The sequence below is a fragment of the Natrix helvetica genome, assembly GCF_964273705.1.
Source record: "Natrix helvetica genome assembly, chromosome: 1".
Lineage (NCBI taxonomy): Eukaryota > Metazoa > Chordata > Lepidosauria > Squamata > Natricidae > Natrix > Natrix helvetica.
Window position 1 is genome coordinate 257,731,669 of NC_138548.1, and position 17,805 is coordinate 257,749,473.

General features: G+C 39.8%; 1 protein-coding gene across 1 annotated transcript in view; it reads right to left on the reverse strand.

The window, feature by feature from the left end:
• The window catches only part of DNAH9 (dynein axonemal heavy chain 9), a gene marked incomplete at its 5' end in the record, with an annotated part of 234,306 nt that overhangs the window by 118,905 nt on the left and 97,596 nt on the right, over positions 1-17,805 (reverse strand). The window contains 5 exons of the mRNA XM_081938079.1: positions 5,172-5,368; positions 5,806-5,967; positions 13,909-14,148; positions 14,914-15,016; positions 15,852-16,017. Of these exons, the coding sequence (XP_081794205.1) occupies positions 5,172-5,368; positions 5,806-5,967; positions 13,909-14,148; positions 14,914-15,016; positions 15,852-16,017 (868 nt within the window). The remainder of the gene's footprint in view (positions 1-5,171; positions 5,369-5,805; positions 5,968-13,908; positions 14,149-14,913; positions 15,017-15,851; positions 16,018-17,805) is intronic.

Sequence of the window (17,805 nt, forward strand, 5' to 3'; positions counted from 1 at the left end):
ATAAACCTATAAAAAGATCATTGTGAACATTTTAAATGGATGGGCATGCTCACAGTTGATTTTCCAGATTATGAGCAGAGGCCAAATCACTATGACTGCTTCAGTGCCATTGCTTTTCAATCTAGGTACTATTTTGCCCTGCTTGTATTAAATGGATCTGCAAATAAATGCCCAGCAGTTGACTTTGGTGGCTTGTTCCCTTCTGGAGAAGCAGAGATTGAAGAATCTCGTGTAGGGTTCTTGTGAGGATTAGACTCAATGTTTGACAGGTAAAGTCACTCAGATCCATTTTGGGTTGGACTTCATCTGGGATGTAGTCTTGTTCTCTTATCCTGACTAAATTTGTCCCAATTACTTCTGAGGAAGTGGATGAGGTTCTTCAAATGCTAAATTCTATTACTTATGTATTTAATCCATGTCTCTTCTAGCTAGTTAGAGTGACACATAAATGAGTTCAAACGATAGAAAATGAGCCATTACAAGAATGGGTAGTTCTGCCTTTCTTGAAGAAGATGATGGTCAGCCCTGTCCTCAAGAAAGGGACCCTTTTTAGGGAAGGTTGTTGAGAAGAGGACAACCAACCGTTTCCAAGGGTACTGGAGAAAACAGATTATCTGAACCCATTGCAGTTGGTGTTCAACCCAAGATACAAGAGTGAGACAGCATTGATCATAGTTATGAAGCACTTTTGTTATGCTTAGGGCAGAACTAGGTACCCATTCTCTCCCTTCTTGATCTCTGAGTAATTTTTGATACCATTGGTTATGATATCTTTCAGAGTCAACTGAAGAGGTTGGGAGTTGTTAGCATTGTTCTTCAGTACTTCTCCTCCTTCTTCTGTGGTCACCATTCGGATGGTGTTAATGGAGGAGTGAGGTATAGCCCTAGGCTTCTGCTATATGTGGTGCCACAAGTTTCAACTCTCTACCCAGCCCTATTTAACATCTAAATGAAACTACTGGATAAGGTATCTATTGGCATGGGGTTAGGTTTGGTTGATATACTGATGACACTTAATTGTACCTCTCTGCCCTGGACCATCCAAGTGATATCGTCAATGTGTCTGGAGACTCTGTGGGCATGTATGGGAAGGAACCTGCTTCAATCCAACCCCGAGAAGACTGAGCAACTATGGATTTTAGGGCTCCCCATATCTGATGATTTTCCATCATTCATTCTCATTTGAGACATACACTGTAGCAGGTGGCAGCTATAGCCCCCAAAGTCTTTAAAAAATATAGCTTGTGCATAAGTTGTGCCGCTCCTACATTGGGAGGCATTACTTAAATTACTTATGCCACAGTCACTTCCTGACTGGACTACTGCAATGAGCTCTGCATGAGACTGCCCTTGAAAAGCATTCAGACACTTCAGCTGATCCAGGATGCAGTAGCATGTGTAGTATTGGGCAATAACAGTATACACACATAACTTCATTTCTATAGGAGCTGCATTATCTCCTATCAGGCTTCAGAGTGCCATTCAAGGTGCTGGTTTTCATCTTTGCAGAACATTGTGCCAAGTTGTTTGAAAGATTGCTTTTCCTTGATAGTTTCTACCCATCCCAACAGATCTGGTAGAGTTGTCTACAGTTTCACCTGCTGAGTGCTTAAAAATGTGCTTTCTTTCTAATGGCATCTATCCTATGGAGAAGACTCCCCAAAAGATACAGAAAACCCTAAGCTTAATGGTATTTAGAAAGCTATGAAGACTGGCATTGGCGGTAGCCTATTAGTTTCTCATGCTCTGATAGGGATGGGGGGGGGGTTCGTTGAGATTTTTAATGACAAGATCTCAGCTTGGGTTGGTTTGTTTTACAATGATTATGTTATTCACTTTTCCTTTGCTACCTGAAGTTTAGATACTGTAGATAGATAGATAGATGATAGATAGATAGATAGATAGATAGATAGATAGATAGATAGATAGATAGATAGATAGATAGATAGATGGATGGATGGATGGATGGATGGATGGGTGGGTGGGTGGGTGGGTGGGTGGGTGGGTGGGTGGGTGGGTGGGTGGGTGGGTGGGTGGGTGGGCGGACGGACAGACACAGATAGATACAAATAGATGACAGAAAGACAGAAAAACAAATAGCTAGATCCCTGCCAAATGAGAGCATTTTCAATTTGGGCAGATAAAAAGTCCAAGTCCTCTTTTGCCCAGATTGAAAATTTAGCCCCATAAAGAGTTATGCAAATTGGTTCTTAGTCACATTGTCTGCTCTTCAAGGGAGAACAAGTGTATTATTAGGAAGAATAGAGCTGGTGCCTCAGCACTAGGCAGAGTGTCTCTGAAAGAATTTTTTTATTTTATAAGCCTAGCATGCAAATTAACTGTGGGGACCTGCTCCTGAACACTAAATACCAGGTCCTAATGCAACCTGGTTGACATTGCGCTACTGAAGATAAAATGCTGGCTAGTAACCAAATGGAATAAAAGCCCCATAGCACATATAGCAGTGCAATTATATTAACTTGGAAGGCCCTCTGGCGTGGGAAGTGAAAGGATGCCTCACCTCCAACAGAAAGATATAAGCAGCAAAAACTAAAGACTGTGCTTATTGTTTGCTTTTGTGAGCATGACTGAATTTGCTACCTGGAGTTAGAGAAAGACCGTTGGCTTACCTGAATGGTCGTTCTCTGGGCGCTGCAGGAGAGTCCAAGCATGGGTTAACACAGTCTAACTGCCCTAGGACTGAGTGAGTTTTTTTCTTGACCACGCCTCCCTTTGCCTCGTGTAATTCAGTTTGAAAACGAAGAAATAGCCATACTGGATGGCCGTTCCTTAGTCCTTCCAAAATCATAATCCTGACCTTTCAGCAAACCCTGGGTGGGTTTGGACTCTCCCGCAGCTCCCAGAGAACGGCCGTTCAGGTAAGCCTTTTTCACCAGAGCATCCCTCCTCTGGCTGAGGCAACTGAGATCCAAACCCCCTTCTGGGGGATCTCGGTGGTGGCATGATATCAACAAAATTATTACCGCCGTTGAATACTCAGTGGATGCTTCTTTGAATGCGGTAAAATTCGCATCCAGAGCACTGGCATCCAATGTAACCTCTTGCCACCTGCTACCTGAAGTTTAGATACTGTAGATAGATCCTCGTCCTCCGATAATTTGAAATCTTCAATCTCCCCTTCTTCCCAGACTGACTCCTCAGTGGCCACTGAGGTACCAGGAGAGGGTGGGGCCTGGTCCCTTACCTGGGCTGTGGGGGGCCTAGGTTTAGGAGTACCAGTTGTTCTCCTTTTGCTTGATGCCCTCGGCTATTCCCTGGGAGATGGCTTGCGCAATTATCTCCCTCATCTCTGCCAACAGGGCTGGGGTGGGAAGTAGCCGGAGCAGTTCATCTCCTGGCTCTCCGCGAATTGGTCCCCTCCTCCTCTGGGAGGATGCCCTGGAAGGGTTCCAGGTCCACCCTGATAGATGAACTGGGAGAATCTGGGTAACCCCAGGATGCATCAGGGGAAGATTCCCTAAAAATTTCTCCAACTGATAGGGATGACCTGTTCTCCTAAGGAGAACTGGGTTCCCAATCCCCCCTCTGTTCTGAGGGTGGTTCTTGCAATGGCTCCACATGATCAGGTGACTTATCATGTCTGTGGGGCTGAGGGGTCTTTTGTTTATGGGGCCCTTCCTTGTGCTTGTCAGAGCCCCCTGAGGGCCCCAGGGATGCCCTTCTAGCGATGCCCTTCCCTCCTTTTCCCCCTTTGGGGGGACGGTTTAGCCTGATACGCTTGTGGGAGGGCCCTGCCTGCATCTCCTGTGCCCCCAAAACTTCGTCCGCCATACTGGCCTGCAGGACTCAGCAGGGACAGAGTTAGAAAATGCGGTGCGATTGGTAGCTGTTCAAAGGGCGCTAGCCAGCTGGCCAGAAGACGCCTGCAGCTCCGATAGTGAGATAAGGGATGCCCGAAGGACAGAACCCCACTCTTTCTTTTGCTGCCTCCGAGGAAACAAGCTGTGAGTCAAGCTCAGGCCTTGCCGGCGCCCTGGACAAGGCCCATGCTTCCCGGCAGCGGTTTGTGGTTGCTGTGGGTCTGAGCTCTGCAAGGATTCTCTTCACGGCTCCGAAACTCACAAAATGCTGCATTAAAATGGCGCCGCTGCGCCCACCGTCTCCTACAGTCGCGGCAGTCGATTTGTGGTGAAAAGTGCACGAAACCAGCCAAAATGGCCACCGCTGTTGCCGGGTAGAACAGAGTGCCGCTGCCGCCAGTGGAGCGTTCGAGCGCTCCTCGCGACATCCAAACCGCAATGATTGGGGCTTAAACTCAGCCGGGAAGCCTCCCGCTGCCCCCTTGCTCACTGGCAGCCACCAGACAAGCAACTCACCCCCACACGCTCCGCTTGCGACTAGCTGGAGACAGGGTTCCGGCAGACCTCTCAGTCAGCGATTCAGTGTTTTCTGAAGAAACACTTGCCCGAAACTGACTGTTTCCTAATTACTAAATTTTTTGACTCAATTTCTTCTGTGCTTGTCGTTGGGGAGTCCAATCTAACTGCTCTAAAACTGAGGAGCTCCCCAGCCACAGTCCAAACGGGCGGACTGAGTTTTTAAACTGAATTACACCAGGCAAAGGGAGGCGTGGTCAAGAAAAAAACTCACTCAGTCCTAGGGCAGTTAGACTGTGTTAACCCATGCTTGGACTCTCCAAGCAGCGCACAGGAGAAACAGGCAGCTTGCCCTTTGCACTTGTTTGTAATGGAAGTATTTGTAACAGCGGAGAGAATAAGTTGAAGGTGGTGAACTGCTCTAAAGTACATGTGCTCAAAAGACACTTAGATTATTTATTTCTTGGACCAAACCCACTTACAACTGAAACAGAGTCCTTAAATTTTGGGATAAGGGTTGACAAGTAATGCAACTACAGTGCATAAAATAATGTATTTATTGGCCCTCTGTTACACTTGCACCCACCACTCCATTTCTTAGAAGGACAGTATGAATGAATGAAATCAATGAAAGGTGATTGGTATTCTGCTAAAACACGGATCCTTCCTTCTATATAGTTGAAAATTGAGAAAAATATGTTAAGATCCTAGAGACAGTGAATTCAGGACTTCTTTATAGAAGGTCCTCCATTGTTCCTACTTCCGTGGATACCACCCAAGGCCTACAGTATCTAAGGAAAATCACAATCATCTGAAAATCAAAATTCCCCTTACATGTGGCACATGGCATCTTCAAACAGCACCAGGTTCATGGCAGCATTAACTTCATTGTGGTTCACCAAAGCTTCTGCAAGAATCTGCCTCAATGATTCCCAATTCTGGACAGGCATGTATTTGGGTTCCCCTACCCCTTTTGCAAAATGGCAGTAGATATTCATCTTCTTGGTCTGTTCCAAGGTTTCCTCTATGTCCTAAGAAGGGAAAAAGTAAAACACAGAGTTCCAGTTTAACAGGGATACAGCAAACCAAAATGTCATCAAGCATTAGCCATTGTAGTCTCTCAACTCTAGAGAGAAGGATGGATAAAATGTAATACCTAGGCTCTTCCCATCACCCAAACCTTCTTGCAGACAACACGTGTCATACACTTCTCTTTTGCATTGATATGCAATGATTGTTTGTCAGCCAAGGAAGACATGTTTCAAAGGATTACCTTACTTCAAAGTTTCCTGATAGAGAAGCAGGAAGCCCCATAACACCCATAACAGTTTAGAAAATATAAATGGTTTCTAAATTGTGCAATATTTCTTTTTTATGATGAGGAGGAACCTTATAAGGTTAATAAGCTTTGCTTTTTTGCAGTGGACATATTAGTCATTTTGTTTTTGGTGAGTGATTGAGCACTTACATCATAGAACTTCTTCACTGCCTCTGCTTGCATTTTATCAAAAACAATCAAATCCTTGTCGTCAACCATCTTGTCACGATAAACACGACTGGATTCATGTAAATATAGCTTTACCAAATCCTGAGGAGTCTTCAAACATTCAGGAGTTGAAAACAGAATACCCTGGGGTAAAGAAATGAAGATGATGATACAATCTGCTTTCTGGATGGATTAGCCATGCAACCACAGCCAATCCATGTGGTTTTTCTGCTATTGCTGAGTAATGTTACTTTCAGTCTGCCATGCCACTCTTGATTTCTGTGACATATATTAAACTGGCATCCATTCATTTTAAGCTCTCTCTGTGCATGATAGCATAATCCTAAGCAAGCAAATATATAAGGCATCAGTACATGTACAAAAGTGGATATGACAAAAGTAATATACAAGGTTCCTAACCTTCACTTTCCTTACATAAACGTTCGACCCAATTCTAATTCCATTATCACAATGAGAATTGTCACTCCGTATTGAAAATGTAAAATGAAAGTTCATCACATTATCATAGATAATAAAACAAGACTAACCTAACATAACAGTAGGATTCACTGGGATAGGGGTTGTTTTGTCTTTCACTGTGAATTGTATTGTGTTGGGGGGGGGGTGGCACGAAGGGAGGCTCAGCCAATCTCATTGTACACATGTTGTACTCTGACAATTAAGGTTTGAATTGAATTGAGTTGAATTGATAATACGGTAAATGAATTGTATTGAGAGGTACCAAGTCAATGTGAAGTAATTTAAATGTTTATTCTTTTCTCAGATTTAAGGGTAAATTGCTCCACAGTGGCTAATTTAACATTTCAACTAACACTCAGGAACAAACTGCAAATAAAAACAAAATAATAATGGTATGGTAATAATATGTTTATACAAGGAAGAGAATAGGTTTTTATTTTTAAAAAGCTTACATTTTTGAAAGAGAAGAAGGAACTTGTATTGGGAAGTTCAGTTGCAACAGAGACTGCATCTCTCTCTATCTATCTATCTATCTATCTCTATCTATCTCTATCTATCTATCTATCTATCTATCTATCTATCTATCTATCTATCTATACACACACACACACACACACACACACACTTCTGATTGAAGTGGAATTATTCAATAATAATTAGGGCCAGGATTCCCCAAATGGTTTCAAAGTAGATTACATAGATTGTTGTTTACTAAACTCTTTATCCTGTGCTGATTTAAACTGCAGACAGCAAAAATGGAGGGTACATCATTGCCTCGGATTCAATCTCTCCCTAGGTTAACCACATTACTGAAGTTCCCTATTCTATATCCCTATTTGGAGGGAGAAAAAGAACCAACATACTAGACTAAGTGGTGATAACTTAAAAAAAGAAAGTTTAACAAGGAGGGTGCTGCCTACAGCTTGCATTAATTATTCTCAGATAATTGTGGCAAGTTTACAATGTGCCCTTTAGAATGCACAAGCAGGTGTCTCTTTTAAAGGGAAATAAAATTTAACTGTATCTATTAACAATACCTATTGGTGTAATGAGATGTACATATTTAAAACACGTTACTTCTTAATCCTAATTCAAAAATTCTAAAGGCAGCTTGAAGTCTGACTGTACATGACCAAGCATTATTTCAACAAAAAGCATTTAAATGAATTAGCCAAGTTTTAAGAGGTGCTATTAGGGTATTTTTTAAGTGGGAACATTTGGAATTACTAACCTTCTTTGGAGATGAAGCATATAGAACATACTTTCTGATTTTTATTCTATAGCAACTAACCATAGGAAATCTGCTATGCACAACCCCATCTTATAAATCCAAGGAAAGTACAGTTTATGTGATAAGAATAAAGCTGCCTTATTTAAGAGTACAGGCAAATCCAATACTACAATTTCTAAAGCAAACAAAGCTTCAGTTTATATCCCAACCTCCCTAACCCAAGCAATGTTAAAATAATTTATGGTTGCTCAACAATAAAAGGAAAGTGGCTCCAATTATGAGTAATGGCACTCTTGTCTTCTTTATATCTTATGAGCCAAGGTTCAGTCATTGAAACAGACCAAAAGCTCTGGAGATTTTGGGATCGTTACATTCTGAATCAGAAAGATCAGAGCTAGCTTGTATCCTTCATAACTTCCCTTATCATTTAATTGATGCAGCGAAATGATACATTGATCAGAAAATACAAATGATTAAAATAGGCATACAGAATCTGTTAAAATCACCCACCAGAGTTAAGTCAGATTCTCTATATTTGAATATCAAGTCCAGCACATATTCCTCAAATATATCCTCACTGGGATGTATTTATAGGATGGATAGAAGACATCTGGATGGATGACAACCGACTCAAGCTCAACCCCTCCAAGACGGAGTGGCTGTGGGTACCAGCTCCCCGGTTCAGCCAATTAATTCCATCATTGGCCATTGGGGGCATTCAACTTGCCCCCGTGGAGCGGGCGCGCAATTTGGGCGTCCTCCTGGATGCCCGGCTGTCCATGGATGACCATGTGACAGCCGTGGCAAGGGGGGCGTTCCACCAGGTTCGCCTGGTGCGCCAATTGCGCCCCCTACTGGACCGGGACGCCTTACGCACAGTCACTCATGCGCTGGTGACGTCTCGCTTGGACTACTGTAACGCTCTCTACATGGGGCTTCCCTTGAAATGCACCCGGAGGCTACAGTTGGTCCAGAACGCAGCCGCGCGGGTAATTATGGGGAGTACTAGGTACTCCCATGTGACACCGTTCCTGCGCGAGCTGCACTGGCTTCCTGTGGTCTATCGGGTGCGTTTCAAGGTTTTGATAACAATCTTTAAAGCGCTCCATGGCTCAGGACCTAGTTACTTGCGGGATCGTATTCTGCCCCATACATCCCTGCGACCAATTCGCTCGCACAGAGAGGGCCTCCTCCAGGTGCCGTCCACTAGACAGTGTCGGGGGGCGGCGCCTAGGAGTAGAGCCTTCTCTGTGGCGGGCCCAGCCCTGTGGAATGACCTCCCCCCAGATATTAGGAATACCTCTGACCTCCGCTCCTTTCGTATTAAGCTCAAGACCCACCTATTCCAAGCAGCTGGCCTGGCTCAACTTTGAACTTTGATCTAACCATATCGCTCCTGACGGGTTTTTAACTGGGTATTTTAATTATATTTAATTATCTAGGGGTTTTTAAATACTGTATTTTAATTGTTTTTATTTATCAGCCGACCTCCTCCTTGTGTGTGTCTCGGTACATGTCTCTGTTATATGTTTGTTTTGTCCACATATTTATTTCATATGTTTCATTGTACGCCGCCCCGAGTCCTGTGGGAGAGGGTGCGGCTAAGAAATAAATTATTATTATTATTATTATTATTATTATTATTATTATTATTATTATTATTATTATTATTATTATTTAATAAATAATATTACCCTAAATCCACATTAATAGCTAAGATTAAGGATCTTAGCTAGCTAGGATAATAGTAAGGAAATGCAACTACTTGAAAATAACTGGAAAGTATAAATACCTCCTTTTGCCCATATATACTCAACAATATGAATTACAAGTATTCAACTTAAGGGTCTTCCATTCTCAGTTATCATGTGTTTTAACTGTATCTATTAACAAATACCTAATAACCTGTTAGGGTCCCCTATCAATTTCACTAGTATCATTGCTTCCCATCATTGATTGGTTGTAGCTAAGATTGTCACCTGCCTGTCATAATTGTGGGGACAGAAATGGATCTTGCAGAGAAAGATAAAAAGCACAGTTATCTGTTTCAACAAAATCATATGGAATCAAATCATTCAACATGTTATAGTTTAAATGCTGTAAGTGCTGATTTCTATTTGTTTCAGGTGATACATTAGAATCTAGTACAAATTAAGAGAATTAACTCATGACTTTAATTGAGTGGTGGAATGGCCTAGAGGTGAAGACACCTGCCTCACACTTAGGGGGTTGGAAGTTCAATCCTAGGCAGCAACCTATGTTTCTCTATCAGGGAGCAAAAGAGAAAATATCTGCTGCAAACTCTGCATTGGTGACAGGATGAGCATTGAATCACCCCGACTCCATCCCAATAAAAGGGATTACAGCATGGGTGTCAAACTTGCGACATCTTGTTGTCGTCACATGACGTATCGTGACTTCCCCCCTTCGCTAAACCAGGGATGGGTGTGGCCAGTGTGTGACGCATCTGGCCCGTGGGCTGCAAGTTTTGATTACAGGTTTGCAAAAAGAAAGAAAAAAAGCCTTCTGACTGTAATTCAGTCTATGCTTGATTTATATTCACAAAATATTGCAAGGGAAGTCTTATTATGGAGAACCTGGAGAATCTCTGTCTGCTTTAACTATCAAACTTAGGGCATGCTAATTTTGTCAGTCTAAACTTTAAAATCCCTTCTAGAAGTTTTTTCAGCCTCCTTACCAATCTGACCATCCAAACGTCTATCCAGAGAATGGGGAAGTTTTCCAGCTTCTCCTTAATGTCCAACAACTTCTTTTTTTAAAAAAAAGTAATCACACAGTCTCTACAAGTAATATACACTTTTTGGCAATAAATCCAGGTGAAAATTCAAATTTAACACTGTTTGAATTATCATTGTTTGTGAATCTTGCGCCTGTTTGAGTTTCCTTTGAAGTGGAATCGTTAATCAGAAGTTACCCATCCTTGCACAGTCTCCCTGTTCAGTAGTTAAAATTGATCACTTAGTGGAAAAATATCATCACTTATAGTTAAGCTTCTTTTCAGTGACAGAAGATCCTCTATTTTAAGCTGTTTAAGTGCTTTCCTTTGACTTGCATGCTTGAAACCTGTTCTTTTTTTCCCCCTTCATTTTCCCCCTTTCTGGTTTTTAAGCTCAGCAATATACAACAGGAGTACAGCAGATATTATAATAATAATATATCCACTCTATGAAAGCTGGCAAAGATAACAGAGTGTACCTAGAAAAAGGGGAGAACTGTGATAAAAGAACTAAAAATAATTAAACTTTAGGGTTGAAAGAACCAATGTCAAATCCTGGGCTGCCATTTTAGGGAGAGAGATCTTCAGTTGTGGAGGAAATCAAAAGGAAACTTTCTGAAGTAGTTACTATCATCTGCATGATAATATTTTCACCAAATTATTAATCAGCATTGTAGACCTTATGACCAAGTTTCCCCCTGAAGCAACAACTCCCAAATTACTACAAAACCACTTTAGACTTACAGGCCAGAATATAAATACACAAATTGTGCTACTTGGCCACAGTCACTCTAATTCAGATAGTCCAGTGAATCTTAGAAAGCTGCAGCTCAATGTATTAGTCTTCCTAAAGCTGCCTTACTGAGAAAAATCATGCGAAATGTGGCGAGTGAAGGAAAAGTATTGCCCAACTACTAACAAATTATCAATAATTATATATCTAAGAAGTAAAAGTGGTAAAGAATCAAATAATTATAATATAATCCAATTTAAACCTAAGTATTGGTTTGATTGTTTAGGTGTAGGATGCAAACAATTAAAGTACGTTGAGTCTTCCAAAATAATATTGGATATAATAAACAAACAAATGGAAACATCTTATGGAACTTTCTTTTTATATATGATGGTGGCAGTGAGTTTTCATATGCTCATTTATATCAGATCAAATACTGGATAGGTATAGTTGACCTGCATGTAAATATTTGTCCTAATAATGTGTAGCTTATCTAAAACACCTACTCACATAGTCCATATTTTCCCTTTGGTAGAGGTTCAAACCATATCAGATACCTTCATCAGATATCTACATCAGATCATATGTTCTAATATACATATACATATGTGTGTATACACATATACATGTATACACACACATGTAAAAGTGATATCATGTATATTAGATCATATGAATTATACCAAAATGAACATTTTCTTTTACAATATTACCAAGAAAGATAGCAGCTGCATACATAATTGAGATAAATTCTTTATCATCACTGAACAAGTGAACAAGGGAAATATTTTAAATATTTAGGAGTTATCTTCCTTAACATGGATTTGCCAAAGCAAAGGGCATTAGTGCGTGCACAAAAAAGGGGCAATGCAATAGTTCAATGTGCCAGCCCCAGAAGCAATAAATGTTCCATTGCAACAGTAAAAAGCAAAAGCAAAGAGTGCAGTTTAGGATTTGAGACCATTAAAAGTAATTCAGAGTACATTTTAATAGCAGTATTTTAAACTCCTTGCTATGTTCCAAATGCGCCTTTGCATCTCAAAATTGATCTTCCTTCTACAAAGACACATGCACAATCTTTCTCTTAACTGTATTGGTTAAAAACAAATTGCACCGAAATCTCTTCTTTCATTCATATGGACAAATTCTATTCTTCTTGGAAGTAGAGCATAGATATGGCTTTACATTTTTGCAGCTTTTTCAGCTCAGTATCTGCTTCAACAGGGTTATGAAAAGGTGTATTTGAAGATAAAAGAGCATGAGTTTGACCCCAACTTACAAAGACATTGTTCCTGCTATTATACAGTGGGCTGTGGAGAGGCAGTTTCACTGAGATTTCTCACAAGCTGCATTCAATGTTATATTAGCTATGGCTCCAAAGAGGAAATAGTAATTTTGCTCAGTGCCTGTTTCTAAGGATCAATATAGTCAGTTTCGTATGTTTTTGTGAACTGTTTCACATACTAAACTTAGCATTCTTCATTAGCTGGCCAGGTGGACTGCCAAGGTGAGAAACATACATTTTCTGATAGCAGAAGGTTCCCTTGAAATATTTAAAAAGTTTTATTTGTTGATAAAATGTAATGGCTGCTCATTTTACCAGAGGATAACTCAAAGCACCAAAAAAAGTTGCTAAGTTATTCTTAGTTGCAATTTCTGTAAGGACAATGTGAGTTTAATGTTGGAACTGTCAAATCAAGTGACTACCTTGATTAAAGAAAAGAACATAAGTACTTTTGTTTCCGCATGGAAATTGATTCTGAACTTCGTGCTTGAAATGGAAAAGAATGAAACTTTGACTTTGGGTTTTACAGATTAGATTGATAGAGCTTTATAGAAATGACTTATTCATACTAGTATGGAAAAGCAAAACACTGTGATCTGTTGTTAATGCCTTATTCTACTGTAACAAAGAGAATTGGAAGTATTATTATATGTGTTAGTTTGCTCTGTATCTTAGAGTACATATTTCTATATGTTATATTATAAATTTTACATATTTACATGTATATACTTGTATCCTATAACAATCTTGGACAGTAAATAAAATTGCTAACCTAAATAAAACTACCTCCTGAATAAACCAAACTCCCAAGAAATTATTTTTAGCTTTTCTGTCGAATGGCTGCTTTTCACACATTCTATTTTAACTGAAAACAAGATAATATGCAGCAATAATCTTAATCAATTATATCTCTCAGTAAACTGTGCAGTGCATGTTTTAAAATAGGTCATCCATAGTGTATTAAAAGAAGCTGCAGTTTAGGCAATCATAAACCATGTTATTAAATGATGTGAAGAAGAAGACTCCACTGATCTTTCTTTTAATTCAGAAAGAGCTAATGTGTATAGTTTTAAAATAAATAATTATTATCATATAAAAAGGGGAAGAAATACATATTCCACAGAACAATGCAATCACTGCAAAAACCCTGAACTTCTTTCATTAATTGATAATATTACAATATACATACGATACCATAGAAATATTTACTTTTTTGTGCATTCATTCATTTCTAGACCATATTTATAAAGTCACCTAACTCACAGTGACTCTGGATGGTGTACAGGTTACAGGTTAAAAATTCACCCATTACTGTAAAACGGATCATAGATGGCAATAATAATGGACCAGACTTATCCTAAACATTACAACAACCGAACAAATATAGAACAGAGCCCATGGTTCAACAGAAAAAGCAACTGACCTTTTTAGTACCATTTTGGTTTCTTGTTCTTGTTTTATTTTTTTATTTTTTTTATTTTGCCAAGCTGCAAACTGATTCTTGGAGAGGGCATGGTTGTACACTGCCAACATAATTTGACTTAATTGAACAATATAGCCTCCTTGAGCATATACATAGTCAAAATAATAAATAGTTCCCCAAAGAGAAAGCAACCTACTTGGAAGATGTTGGAGAAATCCCTAAGATTGAAGTTGTAGTGAAATTTAATAGCTGTTGGGAGGAATGTGGCTGCTATTTTCAGGTGCAGAGCAAGAGCCAGATGTATTAACTGCTGGGATGACTTCTGTAAGGCTGCAGAGAAGTTCCCACATTTTAGATGCTGAGTTAGGATAGTACTGTAAATGGTGGAAAGAGCATCTGCCCCAGGAAATGAGAGAGCAAACACACAGAAGTGGCGCTGCAAGAACATAATATAAAAAAACAAAACACAATCAGTAGGCATTATACATAAGAGAAAGGGTATACCTACTATGTACATTGTGGTCACATAACCACAATTCTGGCGTTTGGCAACTGTTGTACATTTACAACTATCCCACAGGTACATAATTGCCATTTGCAATCTTCCCAGCCAGCTTCTGACAAGTAAAGTGAATAGGAAGCTAGCAGAAGGTCACAAGTCATGGTCATATGATGTTCTTGCTTAATGACCACATGGGATCTACTTAACTGCACCTGAGACTGTGGGGGACTGCTGTCACTAAGTGGGGCAATCACAATATTTTGCTTAATGACCATGTCATTCAGAGATGGTGTTGCAGTGATGAGGACTTTGCATTCATCACAAGGGTTAGAGTGAGGAAAACCCATGTGCTGCTGTCCGTGGTACTGAAATATTTTTACCTTACTTTTCTCTTGAACCTTATAGTCATATCCCAATTGACCTAAATGGAAGGCACAGAGATATGGTTTACTGCAATATAGTATTAAAGCAATATAGAAAATAATGAATTAGTTCTATATAAAGGATCATCATTCCAGAAAACCACTAATTTCTGCTGGCCACTCCATCCTGTTCCTCTCATATTAACTAAGCCTTTAGTTTTGATTTGTGACAGATAAACTGTTCCATTCCTGTAGCTTCTCTTTGCTTGGGCATAATCTAATCAAGCATGAAAAAGTTTTAACAAAACCAGCAGTGTTCTAGATCAGCAAGCAATACCTGCAAACGTGGGTTGATAGTAAAGCTGCCTGCAGTGGGATTCATGCATGACACGTACTGCACATTCGTGATTTCCTTCAGGGACAGCTTGTTTCTGTCATACCTTTGCCAGAAAAAGAAAAAAGAATGCATCATTCTAATCACAGATTATTAGTGACAACAACAGTGTGCCTGCCAAACATTGCCAAGTCTGAAGCAGCATGTTGGAGGGGCACTAGGCACCTGCTGCAACCCAGCTGTTTTCAATTAATATTCCAACAGAGACTGGGGGGGGGGGGCTGGATGAGGTTAAAATTCACATATGCTTCCATTACATCAATGCATTCCATAATGATTGTGATTTCTCTAAAATCATGCATATCCATGAAGGGACCAATTCTTTAAAGCCACAAGTTACATTCCATTCAAAAGGCAAAGCTGGTAGGAAGACTAGGGGGAGGGGGGAGCTAAAAAGAAGACAATACATACCAATAATAAAGGATGGATTGCACATTCTACAGGCTGCAGTGTTAAAACAAAAACAAGATGTTTTATTGGGAGTTTTGCACTACATAAAGTACCTTACCATGGGGATGTATGAAGAATTCAGTCTTCATAAATGATACCGAAGAACCTGACTACATCTCTTGGATTAATGTACAGTTCAAACTTAACTAGAATATCCATCAGATTTTATTAATGTCCAATGATTGTGATGTGATTCTTACTTGTGTAAGAAGAGGGGTAGAAAACAGACTGGAGTTATAAATAAACTCATATAACAGTGATTCAACTCAGAAGCAAAATCATTCATCCCAAACTTAGCCTAACTACTCTGAATATTTTTGTTTGTTTTTATGTTTGTTTGTTTATTTTTAATGTAGATTGGGTAGAAACAAAATAAAGTTCAGTATAAAGCCATGATCAAAAATAGATCAATTTATCCAACCCTAACCTACCAATGCCCATAGTCTAGATGTTGCCGGATCAGTGTATGAGGCTGAACTGTTCCATAGGTATCAACTTCAGGCATATTCATATCATCAATGAAGTAGATGAGTTTCTTTGTTCCAGGGGGACCATAATTCCTTCCAGCCTTTTTTTCCAGTGGCTTCTCAAGAACAGCTACGAGAAAACAAAGGCTCAGAATTTTTAGAAAGCAAATTCTTAATATAATCACTGACAGGCTGACAGTTAATCTACCTGAGCTATAAGGCACCTATGTCAATATAAATAAAAGAAAAACCATGCCAATATCAAGCTAGTGATGACTGGATCGCGTCACATAATTCCTCAAAAAGGAAGACTTTCAGCAGCAGAGAAGCCCATGAAAACAGAATCATAGATTAATAAAATACTGGTTAATAGATTTCAACTATACACAAGAACTGCAGGAAATGCATCACAAATCTAAAGATCTCTAGTTATGATGCTTAACAACTTGGGAAAGATCAAATACACTAGCGGCAGGTTAATAGGGATGTACAGTGATCCATCAACCTTTTTTTATTAATGCATGCAGCAAATAAACTGGTTTCCTATCTTGTGAACACTGTCAAAAAATTAGAAAAACTGGCTATCTGTAATCTGGTGTCTTCAAATAGTCATCTATACATTCACAAGCATAGAGTTTGTATCTGCATAGATGCTTTTATCATGAACATTTCATAGCTAAAGATATTTTGGGCAGGAAGGGCACTCTACATTGTATGTCTAGAAGTCTTTGTCTCATTTTTCCTTCATTTTTAGAGGTCAATACAACAGTCAGAAGAATGCAACATATCTACCCAAGACGGCATCTGCACAGAAGTGGGAAATGAATGCACAGATAATGCACAGATAACCAAATAATTAATTACAGGTAAACCACCTGTCGTTATTCTTCTGTTTCTATAGCACACACACTGGTAATAAACTAGCTCATTTTACAATGGTGGAACGCTTCCTTTATGCCCAAAAGAACAAGGTTACTCAAGCAAAGGCACTATTAAATCTAGCATAAACATAAACAGATGAGACCAAAGGCCACCCTACACAGAGTTGAAATGAGCAATCCCTGGAACAGAATTACTGATGTTGACATGGGACTTTATACTAATGCTGAAGGCAAGTGTTTAGGTAATGGATTGTAATGGCTTCCTCTAATCACTTAGAAAATCACTGGGAGGAGACCAACACCTTAGCAATTGTTTGTTTACTCAGAGTGACTTAAGTTGCATTTAGAGCAGGGGTCCCCAACCCCCAGTCCATGGAGCAGCACTAGGCCTCAGTATGCCAGAAACTGAGCCATGCAAACAAGTGAAGCCCCATCTGCGGGATGCAGGCAACATGTGAAATCACATCCCCTTCAGTCCACGGAAAAACCTCTCTCCACGGAACCGGTCCCTGATGCCCAAAAGGTTGGGGCTCCTGGTTTCTTCTTTTTTTTCCCTCTTCACCATCTAGAGATCTGTAAGAGGCCAGTGCAGGAAGACAGAGATCTTTGGCCAATGCAGAATTGTCTAAGCTAGATTCTTCTATTTGTAACTGACATGACAGCTCTTTTAGTTTTTCCATAGAAGGTGGCAAAGAATAAATGGAGACAGTTCCCCAGTTACTGACTGCAGCTGGTTCCACTGCTTAAGGGATCTTAAAAAGATGCAAGCAATTTCTCCTCACGTGTCCAGTGGGTGTCTGAGAAGGGATAAAGGTACTCCCAACTTCTTCTTCTAGAAATAATAAATGGAAAGACTGTCAACTAGTGTATATTGCTGTAAATTCCCTCAATGGAACCAGAAAAATATTATGCTCATCCACAAAAATTGAAGCAGAGCAGGGTTAGGATAAGAATTAAATAGAGAAGAAAATTCAATTCTGAATAAGTTAATAGACTATTTTTAGCAGAATTGTTACAATTATCAGTGATGTAACAAT